This window comes from Nerophis ophidion, linkage group LG04 (genome assembly GCF_033978795.1).
Source record: "Nerophis ophidion isolate RoL-2023_Sa linkage group LG04, RoL_Noph_v1.0, whole genome shotgun sequence".
NCBI lineage: Eukaryota > Metazoa > Chordata > Actinopteri > Syngnathiformes > Syngnathidae > Nerophis > Nerophis ophidion.
The window spans coordinates 24,532,029-24,556,783 of NC_084614.1; the positions used below are offsets into that span (position 1 = coordinate 24,532,029).

The window sequence follows — 24,755 nt, forward strand, 5'->3', positions numbered from 1 at the left end:
GGGCCATATAATCACACCAGTATTATGATTTTTTTTGTCTACATTAAAACATTCTTGTTCATACTACATTAATATATGCTCATTTTAAACTTTCATGCAGAGAGTTAAATCACAACTAAGTCAATTTACCAAAACTGTATTTATTAAACAGTTACTAAGCAGTGGCAAAATCATTCATGTCATTTCCAAAACAGAAAGTGCAAGATTGTCAGAGACATTTTAAAACAAGCTATTAGTACACTATTGTGAATGATGTCCCCAAGATCCATCCATCCATCTTCTTCCGCTTATCCGAGGTCGGGTCGCGGGGGCAGCAGCCTAAGCAGGGAAGCCCAGACTTTCCTCTCCCCAGCCACATCGTCCAGCTCCCCCCGGGGGATCCCGAGGCGTTCCCAAGCCAGCCGGGAGAGATAGTCTTCCCAACGTGTCCTGGGTCTTCCCCGTGGCCTCCTACCGGTTGGACGTGCCCTAAACACCTCCTTAGGGAGGCGTTCGGGTGGCATGCTGACCAGATGCCAGAACCACCTCATCTGGCTTCTCTCGATGTGGAGGAGCAGCGGCTTTACTTTGAGCTCCTCCCGGATGACAGAGCTTCTCACCCTATCTCTAAGGGAGAACCCCCGCCGCCTGGCAGAGGAAACTCATTTCGCCCGTGATCTTGTTCTTTCGGTCATGACCCAAAGCTCATGACCATAGGTGAGGATGGGAACATAGATCTACCGGTAAATTGAGAGCTTTGCCTTCCGGCTCAGCTCCTTCTTCACCACGCTTTTGCCGCATAAGTGTTGAACATATACCTGCATGAAGCCAAACCACCGCCAGACGATAGATCCAGTGGTTTTTTTCTTGGGAATTAATTTTTCCTCCATATGTTACCAGATTTTCACCTTCTCTCTCTCGTATTACCACCCGCACAGCACCGTTAGCATCACAGCTAACGTTACCATGTCACTACCTCTCTGCTCCACGGGAGAGCAACTGCGTGAGAATGTATATTCGAATATCACGATATAGTCATTTTCTATATCGCTCAGAGACAAACCCACGATATATCAAGTACATGGATATATTGTCCAGCCCTAATGTCATGCGACTTCACTTTTTGTTGAACTGTTTTAACTAGACACTGTGGAGTTTATTTCAATTTTGTGCAAAAACAGCACAACATTTATGTTTAATATGAGTTGTTTAGACTGTAATGTGATTGTACAAGTTTAGATTTTTAAATTATGTTTCTTAGTGGGAAATTAACTTCATGTCTCAAAAGATTAATGTCTCTTGTTTACATGTTAGCATTTAAAATCGCTAGTAAGCTAATCCTAGGTGGCATCCATAATTTTATCAAAGTGTGGTTATCAGAAAAGGTTTTTCGATCATTTTAATTTAATACGGTAATATTTACTGTCAGGAGTTTTACAGTAATTACATTTACTACCGTTTATTTCTATTACAAATGCATGCGGCTGCTGAAACCGGTGCAAAAGAGTGACAGCTCTTGTAATCCTATATCCATAACGATATATACAAATGGCGATTATTGAGGCTGAAAAATTTACCGATTACATTTTCATTTATCGTCTGGTTAATTGACATATCGAATATCGGCCCATGCCTACTCTTTCAACATTTCCTCAAGCGTTTTGAGGAAAACATCAGTAGAAAAGGACATAAAATGGAATATTATCGGCTTACCGTTTCCCTCTGTCTCTTCAAGGATCCACCTGTCTTCAGGATCACATTTGGCTTGAGTCTTTTACTTTTTTCCATCCAAACTTTGCCTAAAACACTTCTCCTTTGAAGTCAGAATCATTAAATTAATCGCTGCAAATTATACTTGTATGTGAATTTCATATTCCCATAATTTGGAAATGTATGCAAACAATAATGAATCTGGCAAACCTGAAATCTAGTGATTTGAGATGAAAATGCATAATATGAAATTGCCTCCAGTATTCTGTAGGTGACTTCAGCAGGCTGATGCAGGCTCGCCCACATTTTGGAGCTACAGTAAAAGTGGGCATTCCGAAATGTTATGAACCTTGTTAGAAAACAAGCCTAAAATCACTACTGTGTATTCTTTTGGGGGGAGTTTACCTGTAGACATCATTTTAGGTCCAGAACCATGAAAAAGTGGCAATGTTGTCAACATTAGGGAGGCCCTTTAGGTAAATCTGACTCACTGACACTTTAAAAGCTGTGCTAGTCTGTGGGTCAGACGGGTTTTATGGTTGTGGGTTCAAGCCCAGCGCTAAACCGCATGGGATGATTCGTTCAAATTGATTTACTGACTAAAAAGGGGTTAGAAAAGCGCTATACAAGTACAACCCATTTACCATTAGAGTAGGTGGACTTACCAAAAACCTTGCAAAGTCCGATTACTTGATTCGTTGACTTGGCTCTCACAAAGTGACAACCTGAGTCCATAAAATGAGCCACATTTACCCGCGCCGACATTAATCATTAGTCTTTTATGTCCACACAGAAGACTCAACAGCCTAACGGACAGCCTGCCTCCATGCTTCCAGAGGAAGTCAAAGTTCTAGGGGTGCTCTCCAAACCGCCGCCGCAGTCCAAAACTCAGAAGGTGCGTCAGCTTCCAGTCGTTTAAAGCTGTTTCAGAGCAAAGACATCACTGATGCATGCTTATCTACAGGCGCCTGAAGTGCAAGCACCCGCAGTGCTGGTGAAAAAAAACAAGAAAAAAGCCAAAACTAGTGTCAAAGCGACTCATAATGTGTCTACATATGACGGCAAGGAGCTTGGTGATGGTAAACTGACACATCACAACATTGTGAACTTATTAATCATCATTTAACACGGTTATTGCTACCTAGACACATGGGAGACCAAAGTTAGCAACCGAGAGAAGAGGCAGCAACGCAGGAAGAACAAGGGCCCCGAGTCGCTTGGTGGCACAGCGGGGTCTGATGCTGCCAAGACCCATGTGGAGCCGGCATTAAAGGTTAAGAAGAACAGAGCAGGTATCTACATGACTGAAAGCGTCATAATCATAGCTCAGAAGTGTACCTAATGAAGTGATTTTAACTTTCAGAGTCGCAGCGTTTAAGAGCAGCTGATAAAGTGGACTCATCCCGAGCAGTTGGTACTGACGGAGCGCGACAACTATTTATTGTCTTTTGAAATGCCACAACGGTAAAAAAAAAGTTTGTCCACAGGGTTGTCCACCCGAGGAGAGGTGTCTTCCAATAATGGTGGCGGGTGGAATAACTTTTCCATAAAAATCCCAACTCAGGTGTCATCTATAGAGGCGAGTAAGTTTGCTGCAGACTACCAGACCCAACCTGAGGCCCAGTCTTGCACGCAGGAGTCACAAGGTATGACTCAAGTGATATGTTTTAAACTAGTTTTGCCAAATTGGTGTCTAAGCCTTGCATTTTAAAAAAAAAAGAAACTATTAAAATTGTGTTGAAACAATAGTTTAAAAATGCTGACATTAATATATAATAATAATTACAGATATTTGTTGGATTGCTGCATCACAGCGCTTTATAAAACTGTCCTAATGTACAACACCAGTCGTCTTTCGTTTATTGCTGTTAATTGATTCCGGACATGACTACAATAAACTAATTTTCGCTAAGTAGGAATCATTTATTTTAAAGCAATACAACTCTTTATGACGTTCTAAATACATTTTCAACAATATGAGAGCCCTCTAGAGATGAAAAAAAACCAATTCAGTCACCTTTACATTCTTTTAATCCAATATAGTCATGTTGTTTGAGGCTGAGCCAATCAGTGGCTATGATACTGAACAGCATGCTCTGAGTGGTTTTGTCTCATATCCAATACTATTGTAGTATTGACATTTTTTGTTTATTTTATTTTTCATGCTTGAAATGCTTAATTTAACACCAAATAATTGTTGAATATATGTTTTAATGAATTTGAAAATATTCCCCAAAAAACCTGCAATGCTGTGATGCCTCAATATTTGAACTGAAATGTGGCAAGGCACGACTGTAGTTTTAAATATTTCTTTATATTTCTTTACTGTCACCCATCCATCCATCCATTTTCTACCGCTTATTCCCTTTTCGGGTGGCGGGGGGCGCTGGCGCCTATCTCAGCTACAATCGGGCGGAAGGCGGGGTACACCCTGGACAAGTCGCCACCTCATCACAGGGCCAACACAGATAATAAATGACTGAGTTTTATTTGCCTAATGTACACAGCATCAGTCACTTACTCACCTTGTATCTGTGTATCTGTGTGGCAAAAGTTGAACATCCAGCTAGCTGGCTCATCATGCCAATGCAGAGTGGACACCAACACGCATTCAGGCTGCAAATGAAATGCGCGTGTGCAAAGCAGACACTTTATCCGCCTTTGTTTACAGAGCAAGATGCAAATGTAAATATTTCTACACTCTCATGTCAAGCCAATATAAATCACTGCAACGTCCCAATTTCATCGTTTATGTTAAGCAGCAAGTCATTAGATTTGGTTCGTTAGTGAATATCACAACTCTCCCTTTTTGATCAAATTTGATACCCATACCCATAAGCGTTACATATATGATAATAAAGTACATACTGTACTGTTTATGTGTTGATTTACTCTTTAAAAAGCTGTTATCAACCCCAAACAATAAGTTAGGGATTGCAAAAAAGTGATTCAACATAATATTGTGACATTAACTCATTTTATTTGTGCATCCCCTAAGGGTGTTTTGGTAATTTATGCACAGATGAGATGTGTCAATATAAAATACATTGATTTAATGCATACATCCAAACACTTAAGTGATATTTATTATGTGCATGAACAGAGAAAATTTAATGTTGTATGTAGCTTTTAAACAAGAAATAGTTTCTAAACATATTAACATTGAATCAATAACAGTCCTTTACAATCTCATTAATACCATAGAATTGGCCAACTCTTTCAGTTTTCGGACTCGATAAAGGCTGCTAAATGGCCAAAGATGAGGTGTCTGTGTTTGTCTTACATGTAGTAATCAGTTGTGGAGAGACTAAGCCTCAGCAGTGCAGCTTTAACAAGCGTACGCCCTCCGGCGATGGAAATAATTGGGGGTTAAATCACCAAAAATGATTCCCGGGCACGGCACCGCTCCTGCCCACTGCTCCCCTCACCTCCCAGGGGGTGATCAAGGGTGATGGGTCAAATGCAGAGAATAATTTCGCCACACCTAGTGTGTGTGTGACAATCATTGGTACTTTAACTTAAAATAAATGTTTGGCAGGCAGCCCTGAAATTATGTAATTCCCCTTCTTAAATGTTTTTTCTGCTGCCGGGCCTGAACTGCACAGCAAATATGTGGCCACAAAAAGAAACAGTGTATCAAGAAAAGCTTTTATCATTGAAAAAATATCTGTAAATGTAATCAGTGCTTCTGTTCAGCATCGTGGTGCAGTATCGATGTCCAGAGGAAGTCGGACCACAACCCCATGACTTTCTCCATGCTGCGACTGAACCCTGCAGGTAAGCGAGACAACAAGCAGGCCAAACTACTTGTCTCAAACACTCCTCATCCTGTTCATCTTTTCCCTGCTACACACTGAAGCAAAGTCCATGGAGCTGCAGTGGACCAGCCCTGCTGATGCTGACGATGAATGGAGCGATATAAGTGAGTGTGCATTCTCACCAAGCTAAATGGAATCGTTGACGGAATGACAGGAAGTCAATGCTCATGACTCTATTCAATTAACCCACAATGTCCCCTATGGTTGTTGGGAGCGTGGTCTACAAAAGCAAATAATCACCATGGTCTCTACTTAGCGTCAGGTCAAAAAACATTTGCATTAACGGGTGTGGCTAAAACCAATCAAAGCCAAAATTTTCTCTGATATGTTTTGCAAATTTCAACATGTAATTGTGACAAAAAATATACCGGTATTTATTTGTTAAATCGGTTCTCTTAAAGGGTAACTGCACTTTTTTCTTCGTTTTTGTTTTTTTGCCTTTAATTCACAGCCATTACACAGTAAGAGACAAGAACACCCTTTGTTTTAGTTTTGGATTCTGAAGCTGATAAAAAAACAAATGCAAGATGGGAGTCACCACTGTAGCCTTTAAAGCCCTCTAAAATAACTTCAAAACCTTCCGTCAAAGTTTTATATACACACTTGTGTGTGTGTGTGTGTGTGTGTGTGTGTGTGTGTGTGTGTGTGTGTGTGTGTGTGTGTGTGTGTGTGTGTGTGTGTGTGTGTGTGTGTGTGATATATATATATATATATGTATGTGTATATGTACATATATTATATATTAGGGGTGTGGGAAAAAATCGATACGAATCGAATCTTTTACGTGGTGCGATTCAGAAACGATTCTCATTTAAAAAATTTTTTTTTTTTATATTTTTTTATAATACAACAAACCGCTACACAGCAATACCATAACAATGCAATCCTATTCCAATGCAAAACCAATAATTATGAAGGACAATGTTTTATCAACTGATTGCAATAATGTAAATTTGTTTTAACTATTAAACGAACCAAAAATATGACTTATTTTATCTTTGTGAAAACACTGGACACAGTGTGCTGTCAAGCTTATGAGATGCGATGCAAGTGTAAGCCACTGTGACAATATTGTTCTTTTTTTTTTTTATAAATGTCTAATGATAATGTAAATGAGGGATTTTTAATCACTGCTATGCTGAAATTATTACTAATATTGACACTGTTGTTGATAATTTTCATTTTTGTTTCACTACTTTTGGTTTGTTCTGTGTCGCGTTTGTCTCCTCTCAATTGCTCTGTTTATTGCAGTTTTGAATGTTGCTGGGTCAGGTTTGGTTTTGGATTTGGATTGCATTTTTATGGTATTGCGTTGTAGTGGTTTGTTGGATTGATTAAAAAAAAATAAAAATCGATTTTAAAACAAAAAAGAGAATCGATTTTGAATCGCACAACGTATTCGATTCGATTCTTATTCGAATCGATTTTTTTCCCACCCCCCTAATATATATATATATATATATACATATATATATATATATATATATATATATACATATACACATATTAATTAGGGCTGGGCAACGATTAAAAAATTTAATCAGAATTAATCGCACTATTTACTCAGATTAATCACAGTTGTATACATGAAACCCAATAATGTATTCAAAAGTAGTGTGTAGTGCACCTTTATTGGAATATTCTCCCGTATGAACAAAAGCGCCAAAACATTTGTTGTGCAAAAAATTTAAATCAGTACTTGTTAAACAGTAGCAGTTAAAAAGCATTTTTTATGGAAATCAACTCCAAAAATGTAAATACAAACATTATTGCCACTACCAGGGTAATTAAGTTATCCTGTTTGTTATGGAAAATAAATATAATCTACTGAGCCTGAACAGGCAATTTCTAAGGTAACAGCAGAAACATTTTCTTTTGTCAGGGAGAGAGAAATGAAAGGGTGAAGCACAAAACACTTCACTGCCGGGATTTCCTTTACAGGGGACTAGAATGTAAAGTCCATGTTGATAATGGAGTTCCTTCAGAGAATCTCACTCAACTCGGTGCAGTTTGTTTATCCTTAGAACTTGACGGCCATTAATTTTAAACATACTGCCCTATGAATTAAAGTTCCATAACATTCACTGTGCAAACACACTTTTAATAGCATTTTTAAACAGTTAGTAGTTAAACCAAATATTTGGAAATCTTCAGCCTCAGCTTCAACAATGTTATCAAAGCAAATACAAAATGAAAGCTTATTGCCACTACCTGGGCATTAATGTTATACTGTTTCTTATGGAAAATAAAACAAAGTCCTGAGCCACAATCACAACAATTCTGCAGGCAATTTCTGAGGTAACAACAGAAAAGTTTTACGGTCATCATGAAGCAGCATAACCAGTCTATATTCAGTGCCAAATGTCCCTATTAGAGAGAGGTGACGCTCAAAAAATTTCACTGCTGGGATTTACTGTGCTGAGGACTAGACTGTAAAGTCATATACTGGAGTTCATTTTTTTTACTCATCTGCTCTAAGCCAGTTGCTAAATCACACAAGATTATTTACATTTTCAGAAGATAAAGCAGCTCTCTTTTTCTGCACAATATGACCTGCAAGAGAAAACAACCTTTCACAGGGGACATAGGTTGCAGGTGTGGCAAGGTACTTCTGTGCATATGGGGCCAGTCTGCTGTGTGAACCTGCATGGTTGGACCACCACTCTAATGGACAGGAATCCGAATTTATGGCAGGTTCTACTTTGTATCGATGCACACTGTTCTCAATTGAGTCTTCTTCATGTTCAGAATCAGACTCAGATGAAGCCGCCAACAGGTTTAACTTTTTCTTTGGTGGCTCTGAGGTTTTTTCTTGCACAAGTTTCTCTGCAGTAACCCTGGCTTCCTTCAGTAAGTTGGTGATTGAGGCCCACACCTCACTCCTCTCAGCTCGGGGGATGCACTTGAGGTCCTTGAACCTAGGGTCCAATGCAGTAGCAATCTTCAGATATGCAATGTTGGCATTTCCCTTACGTGTCTCCAGATCCTCTCTAAATCTACACTTGAACTTGGTCACGTCGGCGTGGTCATCATCTGAGCTCTCCACCACCTGAAAAAGATGGCAAAAAGCAGGGAGAACCACAGAGCAAGACACATACTTTTCTCCTCCCAAAAGTTCCGTCAAATACCTGCAAAAGAAAATCAACTCCTTTTCAGTCAAAAATAAATTGCATTCACTTTGCACAAAAAATATCCTCTACATATTCATGCTGATTTACATATTTTTTTTCTCTTACATGAAATCGGACAGGATATTGAGTAATATGATGTAAAACATACTTGCAAGGTTCCAGTACCGTTTCCAACCTCTGCAGCTTGTCCATTTCAGGTGGAGTTGGCATGGCAATCTTGGTGCTTGTGGTGAGGACGTCACTCAGAGGCTGTTTGTTTCTGCGGATGCTTTTTATCATGTCCAGAGTTGAATTCCACCTGGTAGGAACATCTTGCACAAGGGCCTCTTCTGTCCATGCTCAGCTTGTTTTTGCTCTAATTTTGCTGCAGTTGCTCGACTGTGTTTAAAGTGCCCGACAACTTTTCTGCACTTGGAAAGGACGTTGTCAAACGCACTGTTGTGCAGACAAACAGTGACAGAACGCTGGAGACTGTGCGCAAAGCAGGGGATATGATCAAAAGGCAGTTGTCACGTAACAGCAATCATATTTCGTGGACTATCCGTGCTTAGTGTGGTGTCTTTATCTGTCAAATTCCATTGCTGTAAAACATCAGTGAAGTGCCCCGCGCATGTTTCAGTATAATGCCTCTCCTCTATTTTCATTATAGACTGAGCATGTGAATGCAGCACCCACTTTTCATCAATATGATGCACTGTAACACCAAGGTAATTATGGTTACCGATTGGTGTCCAGTAGTCCCCACTGAGAGCAACTACAGCTGCACGTTGTAAAGTTGTCACTTTTACGGTCCTCTCCTTTTCATACAACTCGTGTATTATTTTTGCGATGGTGTGTCTTGATGGCGGCTCATACAAGCTGACACTTGTTGCGATTCGCACAATGTTTCTCAGGCCCGCGTCTTCCACAACACTAATGGGCCTACAGTCTGTAATCTATCTACTTCGCTATGGCATTTGTTAGCTTCTCTTGCTCTCGTTTATCTGTACTTCTCCCGCACGCTGCATTTAACGTTGTCTGCCACAGCCTGACTCCACTTTCTGCTTTATTGAATGGTTTGGTTGCATCAACAGTGTGCTTCGCGTTAAGGTGATATTTTAGACCGGAAGTACTCCTGTGATATGAAAATTCAGCTTGGCAGTGGCTACAAACGACTTTGCTTCCGTCAAATCTGCCGCCTGGAAGTACTTTATAATTAAAATGACCCTGTAAAAGTTCGGTTGAGTTACCCTTCTTCTCAATGCATGTTTTGTTTTCTTCCGCGTTTTCCTTCCTTTTCCGCAGGAGCCAGCAATAGGCGTTAACAAAATAAAAGCATGTAAACAACATACGCAAATGCACGATAAAATAATTGTCGTGTTAATAGATTGATAGGTTAACTCAAAATTAACGCATTAACTTGCCCAACCCTTATATATATATATATATATATATATATATATATATATATATATATATATATATATATATATATATATACATATACATATACACACACACACCGTGTATACACACACAGTTGTGGTCAAAAGTTTTGTAAAGAACACAATGTCATGGCTGGCTTGAGTTTCCAATAATTTCTACAACTCTTATTTTTTTGTGATAGAGTGATTGGAGCACACACTTGATTGTCACAAAAAACATTCATGAAGTTTGGTTCTTTTATGAATTTATTATGGGTCTACTGAAAATGTGACCAAATCTGCTGGGTCAAAAGTATACATATAGCAATGTTAATATTTGGTTACATGTCCCTTGGCAAGTTTCACTGCAATAAATCTATTTGGTAGCCATCCACAAGCTTCTGGTAAAAAAATTTACCACCTCTCTTGACAAAATTGGTGCCGTTCTGCTAAATTTGTTGGTTTTCTGACTTGGCCTTGTTTCTTTAGCATTATCCCCATGTTCTCAATGGGGTTTAAGTCAGGACTTTGAGAAGGCCATTCTAAAACCTTAATTCTAGCCTGATTCAGCCATTCCTTTAACACTTTTGGCTTGTGTTTGGGCTCATTGTCCCTTTGGAACACCCAACTGTAAAACACCAGTTCCAGTGGCAGCAAAGCCAATGGAACTGGCTTTGGCCCAAAGCATAATATTACCACCACCATGCTTGACGGTAGGATTGGTGTTCTGTGATCCGTTCGGGTCATTATCTTTAGTTCGGCAGACACGTGATCCGCGGTTTGATTTATGAAAAAAAAAAAAGTTGTTTTCATGTTCAGTCCACACACAGCGTGGTCACGGCGAGCGGAGTAACGGAGGAACCCCGCACCATTTAATCGGTGTGATTAAAGGTGCAGACATGAAGCCATGTTCGCTTGTGCAAAACGAGGGTTTTAAATAGAGATGTCCGATAATGGCTTTTTTACCGAAATCCGATATTCCGATATTGTCCAACTCTTAATTACCAATTCCAATATCAACCGATACCGATATATACAGTCAGGGAATTAACACAATATTATTCCTAATTTTTCTGTGATGCCCCGCTGGATGCATTAAACAATGTAACAAGGTTTTCCAAAATAAATCAACTCGAGTTATGGAAAAAAAAATGCCAACATGGCACAGCCATATTTATTTTTGAATTCACAAAGTGCATTATTTTTTTTAACATGCCTCAAAACAGCAGCTTGGAATTTGGGACATGCTCTCCCTGACAGAGCATGAGGAGTTTGAGTTGGGCGGGGGGGGGGGGGGGGGAGTGTTGCGCTAGCGGGGGGTGTATATTGTAGCGTCACGGAAGAGTTAGTGCTGCAAGGGGTTTTGGGTATTTGTTCTGTTGTGTTTATGTTGTGTTACGGTGCGGATGTTCTCACGAAATCTGTTTGTCATTCTTGTTTGTTGAGGGTTCACAGTGTGGCGCATATTTGCAACAGTTTTAAAGTTGTTTATACGGCCGCCCTCAGTGTGACCTATATGGCTGTTGACCAAGTATGTATTGTATTTACTTGTGTGCGTGAAAAGCTGTAGATATTATGTGACTGGGTCTAACCGCAAAGGCAGTGCCTTTAAAGTTTATTGGCGCTCTGTACTTCTCCCTAGGTCCGTGTACCACTCCGTGCAGCGGCGTTTTAAAAAGTCATACATTCTACTTTTTGAAACCGATACCGATAATTTCCAATATTACATTTTAAAGCATTTATCAGCTGATAATATCCGCAGTCCGATATTTTCGGACATCTCTAGTTTCAAACACATGCCAAAAGTGTTTGAGCCACGTTACAACATACTGTCGCAGACCCACTTCAGTCATGAGATTGTGCCAGAGCTTTATGAGTATGTGAAGAAAAAAGTTGTGGGTGAACTATCCCGAGCATCATCTGTTGCACTCACGACAGACGGGTGGACATCCAGGGAAACGGATATCTGTGTGACGATAAGCGCTCACTTTATCACAGCAGACTGGGAGATGAGAAGACACACCCCCTCTATGAGAGTCACCTTGCACAGATACTGGCACAAGCAGTGGAGGAATGGAAGATCAATCAATCAATCAATCAATGTTTACTTATATAGCCCTAAATCACTAGTGTCTCAAAGGGCTGCACAAACCACTACGACATCCTCGGTAGGCCCACATAAGGGCAAGGAAAACTCACACCCAGTGGGACATCGGTGACAATAATGACCCAGTGGGACGTCGGTGACAATGATGACTATGAGAACATGATACTGTGAAAGATCAATCCATAATGGATCCAACACAGTCGCGAGAGTCCAGTCCAAAGCGGATCCAACGCAGCAGCGAGAGTCCCGTTCACAGCGGAGCCAGCAGGAAACCATCCCAAGCGGAGGCTGATCAGCAGCGCAGAGATGTCCCCAGCCGATACACAGGCGAGCAGTACAAGGCCACCGGATCGGACCGGACTCCCTCCACAAAGGAGAGTGGGACATAGAAGAAAAAGAAAAGAAACGGCAGATCAACTGGTCTAAAAAGGGAGTCTATTTAAAGGCTAGAGTATACAAATGAGTTTTAAGGTGAGACTTAAATGCTTCTACTGAGGTAGCATCTCGAACTGTTACCGGGAGGGCATTCCAGAGTACTGGAGCCCGAAATGAAAAAGCTCTACAGCCCGCAGACTTTTTTTGGGCTTTGGGGATCACTAATAAGCCGGAGTCCTTTGAACGCAGATTTCTTGCCGGGACATATGGTACAATAGAATCGGCAAGATAGGATGGAGCTAGACCGTGTAGTATTTTATACGTAAGTAGTAAAACCTTAAAGTCACATCTTAAGTGCACAGGAAGCCAGTGCAGGTGAGCCAGTACAGGCGTAATGTGATCAAACTTTCTTGTTCTTGTCAAAAGTCTAGCAGCCGCATTTTGTACCAACTGTAATCTTTTAATGCTAGACATGGGGAGACCCGAAAATAATACGTTACAGTAATCGAGGCGAGACGTAACAAACGCATGGATAATGATCTCAGCGTCTTTAGTGGACAGAATGGAGCGAATTTTAGCGATATTGCGGAGATGAAAGAAGGCCGTTTTAGTAACGCTTTTAATGTGTGCCTCAAAGGAGAGAGTTGGGTCGAAGATAATACCCAGATTCTTTACCGTGTCGCCTTGTTTAATTGTTTGGTTGTCAAATGTTAGAGTTGTATTATTAAATATAGTTCGGTGTCTAGCAGGACCGATAATCAGCATTTCCGTTTTTTTTTGGCGTTGAGTTGCAAAAAGTTAGCGGACATCCATTGTTTAATTTCATTAAGACACGCCTCCAGCTGACTACAATCCGGCATGTTGGTCAGCTTTAGGGGCATGTAGAGTTGGGTGTCATCAGCATAACAGTGAAAGCTAACACCGTATTTGCGTATGATGTCACCTAGCGGCAGCATGTAGATGCTGAAGAGTGCAGGGCCAAGGACCGAACCCTGGGGAACTCCACATGTTACCTTAACTTAGTCCGAGGTCACATTGTTATGGGAGACACACTGCATCCTATCAGTAAGATAAGAGTTAAACCAAGACAGGGCTAAGTCTGACATACCAATTCGTGTTTTGATACGTTCTAATAAAATATTATGATCGACAGTATCGAAAGCAGCGCTAAGATCGAGGAGCAGCAACATAGATGACGCATCAGAATCCATCGTTAGCAATAGATCATTAGTCATTTTTGCGAGGGCTGTCTCCGTCGAGTGATTTGCCCTGAAACCGGATTGAAAGGTTTCACATAGATTGTTAGACGCTAAGTATTCATTTAACTGCTCCGCAACAAATTTTTCGAGGATTTTTGAAATAAAGGGAAGGTGAGACACCGGTCGGTAGTTTACCATGAGGTCAGGATCGAGGTTAGGTCTTTTAAGAAGAGGATGAATAACCGCTTTTTTGAATGCTAGGGGAACAGTGCCCGAGGAAAGTGATAAGTTTATAATATTTAGCACTGATGGACCTAATAATACAAAGAGCTCCTTGATCAGTTTCCCAGGAAGAGGGTCAAGTAAACATGTTGTTTGTTTTATTCCATTTACACGTTGTAACAATTCCTCTAATGTTATTTCCTCAAAACGAGAGAAACTATTTTGGAGGGCAGTATCCGCCGTATATACAATCCTGTCAGTGTTAATAGAACCCCGTTGTAGCTGGGACGCATTGTCTTTAATCTCCTTTCTAATGACTTCAATTTTCTTACTAAAGAATTGCATAAAGTCATCAGCTGAGTGGGTGGAGCTACTGGAAGGAGTCCCTTGTTGGGTTAGCGATGCTACCGTACTTAACAAAAATTTAGGATCGTTTTTATTACAGTGGATGAGATTTGAGTAATAATTAGCTTTAGCTAAGGTAAGCATGCGTTTATAAGTTATTAAACCATCACTCCATGCTTGATGGTGCACGTCAAGTTTAGTCGTGCGCCATTTGCGTTCCAGCTTTCTGCATAATAATTTCTGAGCTCTAGTTTCTTCTGTAAACCACGGGGTGCGCTTTTTTGGAGCCTTTTTTAACTTTAGCGGTGCTATGTTATCAATGGTTTCGCGCAGGGCGTCGTTAAAGTTGTTAGTGAGGTTATCAATAGAGCCCACATATTTTGGGAATGGTGCCATTACCGAGGGCAGTAGGTCAGCAAGAGTTGTCGTTGTGGCCGTATTAATGTTGCGGCTGCTATAGCAGTTATTATTATTATTAGTCTGACGAACATGCGTCTGAACCTCGAATTTTATAAGGTAATGATCGGACAATACTTTAGTATACGGGAGTATCGTAACTTTGGAAACGGTGATACCCCTGACAAGCACTAGGTCTATTGTATTACCGTTGCGATGCGTGGGTTCATTTATTATTTGTGTGAGACCACAGCTATCAATTATAGTCTGGAGCGCTACGCACGGTGGGTCCGATGGGGTATTCATATGGATATTAAAGTCCCCCATTATGATTATATTATCGGCGTGTGTCACTAGATCAGCAACGAACTCTGAGAATTCATTGATAAAGTCCGAATAGGGCCATGGGGGGCGGTAGATAACAGCCAGGTGTAGAGGCAGCGGTGTGACAGACCTCAGAGTAAGCACCTCAAACGATTTATATTTATTATTTATGTTAGGACTAAGGTTAAAGTTTTCGTTGTATATTAGTGCGACCCCCCCACCCCTTTTAAGCGGACGGGCAATATGCGCATGTGTAAAGTTAGGAGGACATGCCTCATTTAGCGCAAAAAAGTCGTTTGGTTTAAGCCAGGTTTCACTGAGACCGATGACGTTAAGATTGTTGTCTCTGATGATATCATTAACTAACAACGTTTTGGGAGACAATGATCTTATGTTTAAAAAACCTATATTATAGGTAGTGGGCTGTTTTAGGGAATTTTTGATCAAATTATCCGTAGTAGCAATATTAATAATGTTGTGTTTATTATGCCCAGTGCATTCAGTATAATTATGACCATATCTAATTATACTGAATGATAAAGAGGCTTAGTACTAAATACCAGTCACAGCTAATAATTAATGCCAAAAATCTAATAAATGCAGTGAATGCTGCAAGACTGGGACCACAGATAGGGTGCTTTGCACATGTAGTGAATTTGGCATTACAGAAGGGAATTTCAATCAATAGGCTGGACTGTCTCCTTGGGAGGATCAGGAAGGAGGTTTCCTACTTCCACCCAAGCACAACAGCTGCCCATGTGCTTAAGACAAAGCATTAATGCTAAAGCTGCCTACTAATAAGCTCATACATGATGTCCCAACAAGGTGGAACTCCACTTATGATATGTTGGAGCGTTATCTGGAGCAGCAGGTAGTTATATACTCTGCATTGACCCACAAGACCCTGAAGAAAAATGTCAGACATCATCACCCTGTCCGATGATGATGTGAGAGTGACAGAGGAGGTCCTCCAGGTGCTTAAACCCCTCAAAACTGTTACATCTCTACTGAGCACTAAAACTTCACCATCCGTGTCAATGATCCTGCCACTGAAAACTAGGATTCAACAATCCATGGCTCCAAGTGTGGAAGATCGCAGCATCACTCCAGATGTCAAGCTTTATTTCACTACCTGTGTTTCAAGGAAGCCGTCTTATGTTGCACTTTAAATTGTTTTTTTGTTTTTTTATTAATGGTCATTGGTCCAAGTTCAAAGAAAGAAGAAATGCCTTTTTATGTTTCACTGTTTTTCATTAATTATGTTAAAAAGAAGATATTAGGCCTTGTGCACTTTAAGTTAATTTTATATTTTTCAATTTAATAATTTAATTGTAATAAAAAAGACAAAACTTCTGTCTTGTCTTTTTTTTTTTTTTTTTTTTTTTTTTTGCTGATCCGAAAAATTATCCGATCATGACTCTGATCCGACAAACGATCCGAACCGTGAGTTTTTTGATCCGTTGTACCCCTGGTTCCTGGTATTAAAAGCCTCTCCTTTTTTCCTCCAAACATATTGCTGGGTATTGTGGCCAAACAGATAATTTTTGTTTCATCTGACCACAGAACTTCCCTCCAGAAAGTCTTATCTTTGTCCATGTGATCAGCAGCAAACTTTAGATGAGCCATGATGTGTCGCTTCTGTAGCAAGGGCTTCCTTCGTGCATGGTAGCCTCTCAGTCCATGGCGATGCAAAACACGCTTGACTTTAGACACTCACACCTGTGTTCCAGCAGCTTTCATTTCATTGCAGACCTGCTTTTTGGGGGTTCTTGTTTGACTCTTGATCATCCTGACCAATTTTCTCTCAGCAGCAGGGAAGAGCTTGCGTTTCCTTACTGATCGTGGCAGTGACAAAACTGTGCCATGTCCTTTTTACTTACGGACAATTGTCTGCACAGTTGCTTTTGGGACCTTAGACTGCTTTCAAATGGCTCCAAATGACTTTCCTAACTTGTTCAAGTCAATGATCTATTTTTTCAAATCTGTGCTGAGTTCTTTTGACTTTCCCATTGTTTGTAACTAAGTCTAATGACTGCATTACATGAGCCCTATTTAAATAAGTGAATAAGTGTACTTTTGTAGTTGTTTCCCCGTATTTTTGCAACATAATCTAGATTTGTTAACACTGGCGAGCAGTAGAGAATATGGTGTGAGTTTTAGTCCAGAACATTTTTTGCTTTGTTCATTATTGGCTTATTTCTTGCCACTTTATGTTGTATATTTTTTCATGAGATTTTCAGTTTACTTATTCATCTATTATTACACCCAAAATGTGCTTTCTCTTGATTTTCTCCGTCTATCTGTATTTGCGTTTGACTTTCTCTTCGCGTTTGTAACCGAGTCTAATAACTGCATCAGTTGAGCCCTATTTAAATGGGTGAACAGGTGTCATCAATCATAATCACTCACATGAAGTTAGGAGGCCATGCCATTAAAGGCCTACTGAAATGAGATTTTCTTATTTAAACAGGGATAGCAGGTACATTCTATGTGTCATACTTGATCATTTCGCGATATTGCCATATTTTTGCTGTAAGGATTTAGTAGAGAACATCGACGATAAAGTTTGCAACTTTTGGTGCTGATAAAAAAGCCTTTCCTTTACCGGACGTTGCAGACGATGACGTCACAAGGGTGAGAGCTCCTCACGTCCTCACATTGTTTTTAATGGGAGCCTCCAGCGGCAAGAGCTATTCAGACAGAGAAAACGACAATTTCCCCATTAATTTAAGCGAGGATGAAAGATTTGTGGATGATATTGATAGCGAAGGACTAAAAAAAAAAAAAAAAAAATTATAAAATAATAAGCGACGCCTCCGGCAGTGTGAGCGTTTCAGATGTAATTACACACATTTACTAGGATAATTCTGGAAGATCCCTTATCTGCTTATTGTTTTAATAGTGTTTTAGTGAAATTATAAAGACATACCTCAAGGTCGGGTGGCTGCGGTGAACACACAGTGTCTCAGAGAGAAGCCGAGGAGCCAAGCTCACAGCTGCCTTTTAAACAGCTACTGCAGGAGGACGAATAATCCAATGATGTCTCCGGTAAGATATATATCACAATTTTCCCATCCAAAAACATGCTGGTTGACGTAGAGAAACATGTTCGCTTGAACGGTCTGTGTCAAAAACAAAGAAACACCAGCTGTGTCTCGGTGCTAAAGACAGCTGCAATACACCGCTTTCCACCAACAGCTTTGTTCTTTATAGTCTCCATTATTAATTGAACAAATTGCAAAAGATTCAGCAACACAGATGTCCAGAATACTGTCTAATTGCGCGATAAAAAGAGACGACTTTTAGCCGCTAGTAGTGCGCTGCGCTAATATTTCCTGACAGTCCGTGACGTCACGCGCACGTGTCATCATTCCGCGACGTTTTCAACAAGAATCTCCACGGGAAATTTAAAATTGCAATTTAGTAAACTAAACCGGCCGTATTGACATATGTTGCAATGTTAATATTTCATCATTGATATATAAACTATCAGACTGCGTGGTCTGTTGTAGTGGGTTTCAGTAGGCCTTTAAGCTAATTTGATTTGATTGTAACGTTTCTACATCACAAAAATTTATAATGTATGTTGCTGTATGTATACCTTTGACCCAGCAGATTTGGTCACATTTTCAGTAGACTTATAATAAATTCATAAAAGAACCAAACTTCATGAATTATTTATGACCAACAAGTATGTGCTCCAATCACTATTAAACTCAAGACAGCCATGACATTATGTCTTTTCACATGTGTATGTAAAATTTTGACCACGACTGTCCATCGAGTGAGTCACTTTAATATTCATCCTGATACATTCAGCACATCATGCTTGTTATTACAACTACAGTACACATGCTGTCAAGCTAGCTGTGTACAAACAAAACAAGAAATGTGGGCCACTACTTTATACAAAACCTAAAACCAGTGATGTTGGCACGTTGTGTAATTCGTAAATTAAAACAGAAACACACTGATTTGCAAATCCTTTTCAACTTATTTTCAGTTGAATAGACTGCACAGACAAGATATTTAATGTTCTAACTGAGAAACTTTATTTTCAAATGATCATTAACTGGGAATTTATTGGCAGCAACACATTGCAAAAAAAGTTAGCACATGGGCATTTTTACCTCTGTGTTACATGGCATTCCCTTTTAACAACACTCAGTAAACGTTTGGGAACTGAGGAGACCAATTTTTGAAGCTTTTCAGGTGAAATTCTTTCCCATTCTTGCTTGATGTACGACTTAAGTTGTTTAACAGTCCGGGGTCTCCGTTCGTGGTATTTTAGGCTTCGTATTGCGCCACACATTTTCAATGTGAGACAGGTCCGGACTACAGGCAGGCCAGTCTAGTACCTGCACTCTTTTACTATGAAGCCACGCTGTTGTAACAAGTGGGTTGGCATTGTCTTGCTGAAACAAGCAGGGGCATCATGATAACGTTGCTTAGATGGCAACATATGTTGCTCCAAAACCTGTATGTACCTTTCTGCATTAATGGTGCCTTCACAGATGTGTAAATTACCCATGCCTTGGGCACCCCCATACCATCACAGATGCTGGCTTTTGAACTTTGCGCCTATAACAGTCCAGATGGTTCTATTCCTCTTTGTTCTGGAGGACAAGACGTCCACAGCTTCCAAAAATGAAATGTGGACTTGTCAGACCACAAAACACTTTCTCACTTTGCATCAGTCCATCTTAGATGAGATGGGGCCCAGCAAAGCCGGCGGTGTTTCTGGGTGTTGTTGATAAATGGCTTTGGCTTTGCATAGTAGAGTTTTAACTTGCACTTACAGATTTAGCGAAAGGGGGATACGAGATGGAGATGGTGTTTTTATGTTTTTATTGCAACATTATTAAAAATATAAACCTTTCTTAAATAGAAAGTAAACTCATGTGATGTCACATAAACATTTACAAATTAAATTGGAAAAAAATAAACATTGAAACATTTACCGGTAAATAAAAATAGGGCTCTTAAGAATCCAGAACAATAATTATTTCTTCTGCCAAAAAAGTATATTGTGTGTCAATTTATCATAGTTACTTTTTTTTTTTTTTATGTAACTTGATTAAAAGATTTGCTTGTGTTTATGTATAATGTTTGAGTATGTTTAACAATTCTGCAACAATAATAGCAATGTTATTAATGGGATGGACAATGTTTGACTACAGTGGCAGATTCGCACAAAACTTTTACCATAGATGAAGATATCCGCTGACATTACATGTTGGAAAAACGTCACAAATTGTGCAAATTCCAAACGACTCATTTGGAGGAAGTATGATGAAAGACAAGATTGTTTTATAAATATGTCCGTCATGCATCCATGGTTGGATTTCACATTTTTGGGACCTTTGGCGGTACAAAATGCCCAAAAATCGGTAACAATAGGTAAAAAAAAAAAAGTTGGTTTTGCATTATAAGCCCCCCTTTAAATGAAATTATCTCAAATTGAGGGCTTTTCTCAGCATAGGTGAGATTGAAAAAGAGAAGAATTTGATTTTTAATTACAGATTATGATTAGTTAATCGCTTGTTTTTTTCAGTTGCTTAAAAGCACCATTTACAACAGGGGTAGGGAACCTATGGCTCTCGAGCCAGATGTGGCTTTTTTGATAACTGCATCTGGCTCTCGGATAAATCTTAGCTGACATTGCTTAACACAATAAGTAATGAATAATTCTGCTGGTAATCCATCCATCCATCCATTTTCTACCGCTTGTCCCGGTCGGGTAGCGGGGTTGCTGGAGCCTATCTCAGCTGCATTCACAGTGTTAAAAATAACGTTCAAAATATAAAACATTCTCATGCATTTTAATCCATCCATCCGTTTTCTAGAAGTCGCATTCATGGAAAGAAGTATTTTATTTATTATCGGTTAGCTTCAGAATAACAGTGTTATTTAAAAAGAACAAGAGACTTATTATACTCTAAAAATGGTAGTCTTACTTAAAAATGCACACATTTAGTTGTATTCAGTGTTAAAAAAATATAATACGGCTCTCAGGGAAATACATTTTAAAATATTAGGCTTTCATGGCTCTCTCAGCCAAAAAGGTTCTCGACCCCTGATTTACAACATAAGTTCTGCATTTTATGTAAATAACCAGTTTGGCTTTGAATAGAGCTTTTACAGTACCTATCGTACAGGTTTTACATTTAGAGTGAGACGTCTTTGGATGCTTTGTCTCAGACGGGGTGACCCCTGTGGATTCCACCTCGGACTGGAACGCCCCAATTGAGCACTGGGGGAACTATGAGGAGCCCACTGTGACGGCAACACTGGTTCAGCGCAAGGACAAAACCGTTCTCAACAAGGTCTGTCTAATCCTGTCCACACAATAGTATTTCATAAATTACCATTTTTTTACAAATCTGGTTTGTTGTTGTAGGTTTCACAGGATAAGGACTGCGAAGATCCAGCAGGGGAAGATGTTAAGTCCAAGAACAAAAGAAAAAAGAAGAAGAGACCGGAAGAAGAGGCAGCGTCTGAGGCCCAGGCAAAAAAACCACAGAAAATCAAATTTGCAATGCAAAAAATGTGAATTTAACGTATTCTTTGTTGATATTAGGTAGTGAAAGCAGTTCTTAAACCTCAACAACTTCCCGCTCTGGCCTCCAAGAAGCCGAGTCCCAACTCATTAAATCAAAGTAAGTCCTAAACATTGAAAAAAAATAGTCTGTAACAAGTTCTGAAATCTTTTTGTGCTTGCAGAGCGAACTGAGCCGGTGGCAGAGGCCTCACTCAAGAAAAAGGTCAGAAGGGAAACTTAAAAGTCGCCTAAAAAGTCCTGTTAAACCGTTTATGCAAACGATTGTTGAAAATGTCATATGCAATAATTAATACCAGGTTCAAAGCTTTTTCTTTCTGGTACACACTTTTTTATTATTTGCTGAAATATTGATGATAATGATAAGAAGAAAAGTGACTTGCTTGGTTGTGTTAAGTGATTAAAATGAAGGTGGGGTAGAGGGGTCCTATGGACTTAAATCTAATTTGCACTATTTTTGCTGCGCTGCAGTCTTGCGCGATGTTTATTGCTTCGTATGGAATCAAATATGTTTTTGTGATCATTTTTTTAAAAATTTGATATTTTGCCCTGTGGAATGTTGCACTTTTTGTTTACAAATACACAACCTTTATTGTATGGAAACATGCTCCAATTATTCAACACATGTTAAGATATCATGTTTGCTGTACAAGAGAACAGCAGAATGGTTCTTTTTGAGGCGGGTTTTGAATGAAAGTGACCAATTCTGGCCACTAGGAGGCACTGGACTATGAACAGAGTTATATAAAGAGAGTATAGCCATCTAAACAGGCACCATACCATGACTGCTACTAAGGACATGTGCAATTGCTGTCGTTTTGACGTTAGTTTTTTTTGACAATATACACCAAAATAATATCAATCAATCAATCAATGATTATTTATATAGCCCTAAATCACTAGTGTCTCAAAGGGCTCCACAAACCACAACACAAACAATATGTCTGTGTATAATTCGAAACATACTCCAGCTCATGAATTTACAATAAAACATGCTTTTATTTTGTAAAAGTATAATTTTGTGGCCGGATTTGACGCACTCTGCTGCTACATTCCTGCAATGTTTTTTGACCAGCAGACAAGACACTCTAACATGAACCCGAAGGCGCGATAAATGTGGAAAAATACACAGAATGACCAAAAAATCTTTCATTAACTTTGGACCAACATTCACAGAGAAATTATGACTTGTGTGTGAGGAGTGTCAACTGTGGTGGCTGCCTCCATTGCATTTGTAATCATTATATGAATGTCTCATTAGGTGTTATTCTAACGGATCTTTCTTTTTCGTAACATGCTAAGTGAATAAGTGTACTTTTGTAGTTATTTTCCCGCATTTCTGCAAAATAACTTAGATTTGTTAACACTGGCGAGCGGTAGAAAATATGGTGTGAGTTTTAGTCCACAACATTTTTTGCTTTGTTCATTATTGGCTTATTTCTTGCCACTTTATGTTCTATATTTTATGGGATTTTCAGTTTACTTTCTCATCTAGTATTACACCCAAAATGTGGTTTCTCTTGCTTTTCACCGTCTATTTGTATTTGTGTTTGACTTTCTCTTCTACTGTTGACGACTAGCATTATTTTAGTTTTACTGAAATTCAAAGATAGTTTGTTTTGTCTAACCCATCCATTAAATGTATGAATTTCTTCTGTTATTATTTGTATTAGTTTCTGTATGTTCTATGTGTTGTGTGTTTACTTGGCACAAGACATTGTAGTTGGTGCCTCTCCAATGTTGTTCACAAACCTTCAATTCACATACTTGTCTTTTTTCTGGGTTGTTGGGAAAGCGATATAAAAGCTTTCCACTATTCTCGTGGTTTGAGCAGCCCAATGCGATATACAAGCTTTCCACTACTCTTGTGGCTGGAGCAGCCCAATGCTGCACAACATGGCATATTAACACATCAAAAAACTAACGAGGAAGTACCACAAACACATCGGATCAGCTCAAAGTTGTTATGGTGCCCTGTAGTCACGCGAGTGGCTTTTTGACCAATCATTGAGGAGATCGCCTGAAACCGAGTTGGCTATATTCTCTTTATACTACGACTGTGACTATTAATGGCTGAATCTGATCATCTCATGATGCAAACACACCCTGAAGTATTGACAGGCTATATTTATTTTTTATCTCAGTCAATATTTATCCGTGCAGACTTTTAGTTAGTCAATTTGCTCCAGAATGTAACATTTTCCTATTTTATGTACTGGAAAAAAACATGTGGGCTTTTCCCCACTTTTACGTTGTGCTAAAGGCAGTGTTTTGTTTTAGATGTCAACAAAATGTCTTATTTGTTGCATTAACCATGAATGATAACAGCAGCTTTATTTGTACGTCTTTATGTTATTATCACAGGAATTTGATTCCATTGCCTTAACTTGTAGTTGTATATAAGTGTTGAATGGCGACTTTGTAAAAATTTCCATCCAATTCTAAGTTTTGATGTCAAATGAGTCTTGCATGACTTTGATGATGATGATAATAATAATAATAGTACTACTTGTGTACAGGAAATCTTTAAAGCAGAGTTGCCTGTTTTTGTTTTCGAGGTATAACATCCAGTTTATGATTTTTTTTTATTATTAAAAAAGACAAATGGCAGTTTTTCCTCTTTAGTAGACATGAGCAGTACTGTTGTTGTTGTTCCAAGATGGGCTGGTGGGGGGTAATAAAAAAAAATAGAACAAAATCAACATTACGATTGTAGGCAACTCTTTTTTGTTATTTTTTTCCTTTTTTGTACTAAATTTTTACTGATGATTGAATCAATGTATTTATATTACTTCATTTGTGAATGATTTCTTTATTGAGGTGATACAAATGATATTTCTATGTATAAAAAAATACCAATAAATAAGAATTTCTTGATTTTACCTATTGAAAGTTTTATTTTTGAACAACAGTATACTGTATACAACAAGAATACTTTTCCCACACTCAAATTAAATTACAAAAGTAAGCAAAAAAGTTCACATACGCCCATACAAAAATATTTCAAAATTACATAAAAAGATTGATTTGTAACATACAATTTAAATGTAATTTTGAATTTAATTAAAGAAAAAAATTGCACATGCACATCTTTACAGAGAGGGAGCTCCAAAAGTGTCCATTTGCAAGGATGTAACTTGTAAACAGCCCCCTTCATGCTTCACGATTTTCCTCTTTTATCTGATTT

At 39.1% G+C, this 24,755-nt stretch overlaps 1 protein-coding gene across 1 annotated transcript in view; it reads left to right on the forward strand.

Moving 5' to 3' along the window:
• mtdha (metadherin a) overlaps positions 1-24,450 on the forward strand; it is a 33,862-nt gene extending 9,412 nt beyond the window's left edge. The window contains exons 2-12 of the mRNA XM_061897572.1: positions 2,483-2,584; positions 2,654-2,768; positions 2,835-2,981; positions 3,053-3,103; positions 3,177-3,335; positions 5,386-5,466; positions 5,549-5,611; positions 21,211-21,335; positions 21,410-21,517; positions 21,590-21,668; positions 21,733-24,450. Coding sequence (XP_061753556.1) covers positions 2,483-2,584; positions 2,654-2,768; positions 2,835-2,981; positions 3,053-3,103; positions 3,177-3,335; positions 5,386-5,466; positions 5,549-5,611; positions 21,211-21,335; positions 21,410-21,517; positions 21,590-21,668; positions 21,733-21,791 — 1,089 coding nt within the window. The 3' untranslated portion in view covers positions 21,792-24,450. The remainder of the gene's footprint in view (positions 1-2,482; positions 2,585-2,653; positions 2,769-2,834; positions 2,982-3,052; positions 3,104-3,176; positions 3,336-5,385; positions 5,467-5,548; positions 5,612-21,210; positions 21,336-21,409; positions 21,518-21,589; positions 21,669-21,732) is intronic.
• The last annotated feature ends 305 nt before the right edge of the window (positions 24,451-24,755 follow it).